A 6,088-nucleotide genomic window follows, 5' to 3' on the forward strand; every position below is an offset into this window, starting at 1 on the left:
TGATTGCAAACTTGGGTTCACATTTTTGCACAGACACATGCTCCTTTCAGCCTTCCTTTTGATGCAAAGCTTAAATTTCTATTTGCATGTCCTTCTGATGTCTCCGTCTTTATTTACTTTCTTCCAGTCAGTTGTTCTCCTGATTTGGAGTCTGAGCTGTCCTCCTTTTTCCTTCCTATCTCGTGGTGTCAAACCACAGGGCTGGTCACTGTACTGCTCCACTTTCCAGCATTCTTGTGCCATTTGCAATGTTGCCTTTGTTTCTTTGGGTTAGGTCATCTCTGTTATTCATCGCCTGCTTATTTGTTTGGTTAATAATGGATGCATTTGTGCTTGTTATCCTTGGGTTTGGTGCATGAAGTTACTCTGACACAAACTTAGCCTAAATGTTGCTGAATTATAGGGTGCAGACATCCAAATTACAAAGGAAAAAATGGATAAAACTTCCGAAAACTCCTTTGTCCCTCAATGTGTTTTTATACAACCTTGCTAAAGGATTTATACTATCTGAAATTTTTTTACATCTTGTCTTTTTACAGTCAAACTTTAAAGTATTTAAAGATTGTATGTAACACAAAGATAAACATGATTATACACTGGAAGGAAACCCTTTTTTAAATCAAACCAATAAAAATCTGAAACTTGTATTACGCAACTATATTTGCCCCCCTTTACTCTGGGACCTCTAAGTGAAATCTACGTCAGCCAATTATCGTTAGGATTCAGCTGTTCTGTGAAGTCTTCAGAGGTTTGTTAGAGGACATTGATGAATACCAGGCAGGTCAGGAAAATAGCTGTGGAGTATTTTGAGAGATGCTCATGTTATGAGATGACACCCCAAACTTAGATAGATGAGAGATGTGTCCAGATGTGATAGACACATAATCAGTATTAGTAGATAATACATTTGATATAATGTTCAATAATTTCGCTGAGTTCCGACCCAGAGCCACAAAGCATTCTGGGAGATGTAGGCAGAGGAAAGACTTTAGCCACTAAACTTGTCACAGCTAGCTGAGCAAGGTTGGTAGCATGAACTCACTCGCTCTTTGGTTACCTAGCAACAATCTGTTGAGTAACTTGCGCAGCAGCAGTTTAAGGTTTTGTCTCCGTGCTTCATAACTGTGTAAAAATTTTAAAACAGCAATATGGAGTGAAGGGACAAAATGAGTGCGACAGCTAGAGAGGAAGGTGGATAAAACATTGAAAAGACTACGTCACCAGTTTGGCAGTGTTTCAGATATTTAAAACAAAAACTAATCAATAATCATTGATATCGACTGATGTGAAACCCTTATACTGTGAAACGTTTTTCAGTTATATCTAATGTCCAAATCAATGTGTAATTTTTCATCCTCATCACAGTTATGCACTAATCTGATTTGGTCTATTACATAAAATCACAATAATTTACATAGGAGATTGTTGTTGTTGTTAAAAGACAAAATGCAAAAAATTTCAGTTAATAATCTTAACAGGGCATTGTACATTCATACCTGTCTGTCCCCTGAACATAATGCTAAGGAGACTGGTCACACTTCACTACCACTGTTCACCAGTGTCCCTGGCTGCCTCGCAGTAGCACACAGCTTCTTGTAAGAATGTTTGACTTTTAACCTGGTTTTTATTCTCCCTCTAGCTGGCAGAGGGTGGCCTCCTACAAGCTTCCAGGTAAACCTCAACGGTAGCGCTAACTGTGTGTGGTGATCTGCCTTCTCAGCTTCAATAGATCAGCTGACATGAGGGGAAAACGGGATGATTTTCTTTACTAATGTGTGTCAGCTATCAGTGGTGGTGATGATGTTGTAATCACTGTAGCTTTCTTCTTCATTGTTTTGTAGCCACTCACTGTTGATTCTGTGGTGTTTTAAGCTCGTTACATGGCTCAATTTTCTCCTGTCGCCTCCAGCTCATGATTGAAAGCACAAAGTAAAAGTCTGTCATCTTGTGTTGTTTCCAGATCGCTGCTGTCACACCACTTTCCTACAAGCACCTGAAGGAGCGCGAGTAAAAGGCAGCCTGGACACGGCACTGAAATCCTCCTCATTTTGATTTTCTTTCGTAGCGAAAGCAACTTCAAAGGGTGGAGAAATATTAAAAGATGAAACAAGAGATCAAGATGAAGAGGATGAAAAACATCATAGAAATTTAAAGACTTGGGGGAGAAGTTGGAATTGTTTTTGAAGTCTTTTGACTTCTGTTCCTTTTTTTGTTTGTTTTTGCCCAGTCACGTTGCTCAGCGCATGCCTGCAGAGCAGTGCTCTTCTATATTTTATAAAAATAACTCCGATGATGGGCATGAGTCTTCTTCCTTTTACTTTTTTGATATTTGCTTACAAATAAGCGCTGCCTTGCCAGTAGCTAAGTACAACTACTTTGATCCATTAAGCAGTTGTAATATCCACTCTTAAGAATGGTACATCTGCATGAAGGCTAAAGAAAAAAACACTTCTCTGATATTTAGTCACTGTGTTTTGCAAATCTTATTTAAACTTAATCACTGCACTTGTATTTTTGCAATATTTCTTTCCTTTTCTTTAATTATTTTCATATTTAATTAAATATTCACACCTTCCAATCCAAATCATCCCAGGTAAAACATTACTAAATGTGATATCAGTGCAGCTGAAAGCAGCACACAGACTGTTAGTGTAGTTTTAGCTTATTTCTTTGTTTTTGTGGATAAAGAGGAGTTTCAAATGATAATTTATAAGAAAGGTCAAATATTATTACTCAGCCCAAAAAAGTGTGTTTGTGTGAGATTGAGCAATAGGTTTAAGACTCAAAGCACGCTCCAGCAATGAAACGTTACTTGGCGCGTGAGCTGAAATCTTCTAGCCTCAAAGATAATTTAATAGGTTCTAGTAGGAGACAGGAAAATTAATACATGTGCTGTAAGGTACATAGCTTAGACATGTATGTTAACATCTGCTCAAAGCCAAATTGATGAACGTAGTGCAATCAGGTTGGGCCTTTATGGTGACAGGCCTCTGTGCATATCGTGTGTTTGTGTTGTACAGAAGGTCATACATGTGTTGGATGAGAATAGCCACAAATGCCTGTGTGTAAAGAAGCACAGGTGTACTTGAACTTCGTTGATTCGGGTCAGTTTGACATTTTCTGCACTATTAGGGAAACTGGTTTCTTTGTTATGAATCTGGTCATGTTAGTTATAATCGAATCACATGCATACGGTATCTGTTAGATAAGGAAATGTCACATAGCCAATAATCATCTCACACTGTACACAAAAATAAGATATTTATAATCATTATTGTTTATATTTTGTCTCCTTGGATGAGTTTTGGTTTGAAAGTGTTTGAGTAGAATCAGCACAGCTTAAAGTCACTGTGAGGTGCTGATAGCGTGAACTGTTCACATTTCCTCCTTTAACTTTTAATCTGTAGTTCTTTATACATTCCATCCAAACATAACATGATTTCAGACACTTTGATACTCTTTTTGTAATATCTTTTACTTTCTCTCGTTATCATATTAAATCTACTTGCCATATTTATTATTAAGTGTAATTTTTCTCACTGAGGTTATATTTTTATTACATGTATCTTTTTATTATTCAGAGAATGTTAAGCTTTGTACCAGTGGAGCTCATGTGTTGTTGTCCGGCTCTAACTCGAGACAATATCAGTCCCATTCAGTAGTCTGTGTTGTGTCTGTAAAGACCAGGCAGCCCCTTCCCAATACACCCCCCAGCTCCCCAATTCAATATCCAATTCTGTTCATCTTCCTATGTAAAGTACAGTCCTGGCTATAGGTTTACATACACTCACTGTGGGCTTAATGTGATGTTAATTTGAAGCTTTATAGACAGTGGTGGGACTTGTATAGGATATTTTTAATTACATTGGATATATATATGGCTATTTTGTGGCACTACTGTAATAGCGATAAGCATTATGATTAAAATAAAAAACCATTTATTATGTTTTTCTTTTTGGTTAACTCTCATCATATGCCCTTCTTTAAGATTAATTCTTGGATTTTCAATGGGACTGAAGTGAGGCTCATTCAGGATGTTTGTAGTTAACCTTCCAGAACTAGTTTTGGCGTGTTTGGGGTCAATTCAAGATAAATGATCATGCGTATTTATGTTACACATCACAAAACATTGACAGGATGAATCTGTTATTTTTTATGTTACTTTTACTTTATGTTTGTATGCATATTGTTGCATATATATATGTACAAAATATTAGTTTCCTTTACCTTGTTGAGTGCAAAAATAAATCAATAATTGAAATAAGAGAAGGGACAGTGCAAGACGACGAGGAATAGCAGCAGAGACTATGCTAAAAAAAAACAAAAAAAGTGATGAATAATAATATAATTGTACTGCCAATGGCTAAGAAGCTTTTAAACCTGAGAAATCAACTATCAATCCTGGTGGTAGTAGCATCATGCTGTGGGATTGTTTTACTGCCAGTATTACTGATAGGAATCATGAAGGAAGGAGAATGTATCTAAATTTTTCTCCTCAAATCGACAGCTTTAAGCTTTGTTCTTACAGGACAACAATCCCAACCAACACACATCAAAACTGGTTTTGGAAAGGATTAAAAAGGATTCTGGAATATTTAATTATATTCAAAATGTATAAACTGTGCTGTCTGTGCCAGGAAATCAACCAATTTAAATGAGCTCGTCCAGTTCTGATTTGATGAATGTTCACATGTCCAATTCAGAAAACACCAGAAGGTTGTAAAAAGTCAGAGAAGCTAAAATACATTTAACCAAATATTAGTGGGGCTATATAGATACTTCTGACAATGTTGATTAGAAATTCAACATTTTAAAAGCCCAAAATTATTAACACTCTTGCAGATGAAGTGTGTATGTAAACTTTTGACCAGAACAGTAACACTTATGTAAAATTGATTACTGCTTATGATTTGTGTCCCAGCTCTTGTAACAATCTTTGTGTGTTTTTCTTGTTTAAATCTTTAGATTGTTACTCACTATGATAAAAGATTTAGAATGGAAAATCTTAAGCCGTCACTGAAAATACAGGAAGTAAAAGGTCACATTGGATGGGGCTGCCTGCTTTAGCAAATGAGAAACCTTTAAATAACTTCAGAAATGCTATTTTCAGAGCTTAAATATGTTTGAATCTAATATTTTGCCTGTTAAAAATGAATGGATTGTATTTTTAATGCAACTTTTTTCCAGGCACTTTTTTAAAGAAAAAAATTATATAAGAAAAAAAAAGAAAAGAGAGAGAGTAAGAGGCTCTGTGAGTGTCTGTCTGTCTGTGGAGGTGGACACTTTCAGGCACCTCAGGCAGGGATTCCTTGCCGCCTTCAGCCTTTTGAGTCTCCAGCTTCATCACTCCAAACCTCCGAGCTGAATGTACCTCTTTGAAATATCAAAAATAACGGAAGATTTTCTGTAATAAAGCTGAACGTTTTAAAGAAACAACCTTCTTTTGTGATTTATCATGGTAGAAGGTGTGTCAGCAGTTTGTGTCTGGTGCAAAGATTTGTGTGTGTGTGCAGGGTTTGTAGCCACCCTCAGCAGATGCTGTGCAGTAATGAGATGGCCGAGAGGCTAAGCTGGATCAGCTGAGTGGCCGCAGTATGAGGTCGGCGTGCCGCTGCTCCGTGTGTGGCCTCAAAGGGAGAAAACCTCCAGCCTGATATTTGAGATTTCCATACCTCTGTGTCTTTCTCTTCAGTGTGTATAAAGCTGCTGAGTGCTGATCCATTTAGATGAGATGTGGGCTGAGCAGTGGGCAGTTCAGCTGAGAAAGACTCTCTGTAACAGTATGTACACAATGACACCCTTTCTTATTTGTTCTGCGGTTTTGAATGTGATTTCTGTATTAAAGTCTGTTTCACATGGGCCAAACTTGTTGGCAGAGGGAGAGAAAGATGTTTATTTTCAACAGTCAATCTGTTCTTTTCAACGTGCATTTATTACATAATAAAACAGGAGATTAACTGATAGGCAGTCATCCTAAACAGTGAGGCCTGCATGAAGAAGTGTGAGGGAAAGTAGGGAGGGAGCTGGCAGCCGGTCAGGAGCGGACTCTTGAGCTTTGCTCGGTGCAGAGCTGACGCACTAATGCTCT

The 6,088-nt window shown here is 37.4% G+C and overlaps 1 protein-coding gene across 7 annotated transcripts in view; it reads left to right on the top strand.

Moving 5' to 3' along the window:
* atp11c (ATPase phospholipid transporting 11C (ATP11C blood group)) overlaps positions 1 to 5,433 on the top strand; it is a 54,576-nt gene extending 49,143 nt beyond the window's left edge. For 5 of the 7 annotated variants that reach the window (XM_028009271.1, XM_028009273.1, XM_028009268.1 and 2 more), the window contains 2 exons: positions 1,640 to 1,671; positions 1,961 to 5,433. Coding sequence is in view for 2 of the 7 variants with exons in the window: in XM_028009273.1 (XP_027865074.1) it covers positions 1,640 to 1,671; positions 1,961 to 1,997 (69 nt within the window). In the remaining 5 variants the exon portion in view is untranslated. The remainder of the gene's footprint in view (positions 1 to 1,639; positions 1,672 to 1,960) is intronic. The other 2 variants (XM_028009269.1, XM_028009274.1) reach the window with 1 other exon arrangement.
* The last annotated feature ends 655 nt before the right edge of the window (positions 5,434 to 6,088 follow it).

Source organism: Xiphophorus couchianus, chromosome 23, assembly GCF_001444195.1.
Source record: "Xiphophorus couchianus chromosome 23, X_couchianus-1.0, whole genome shotgun sequence".
Taxonomy (NCBI): domain Eukaryota; kingdom Metazoa; phylum Chordata; class Actinopteri; order Cyprinodontiformes; family Poeciliidae; genus Xiphophorus; species Xiphophorus couchianus.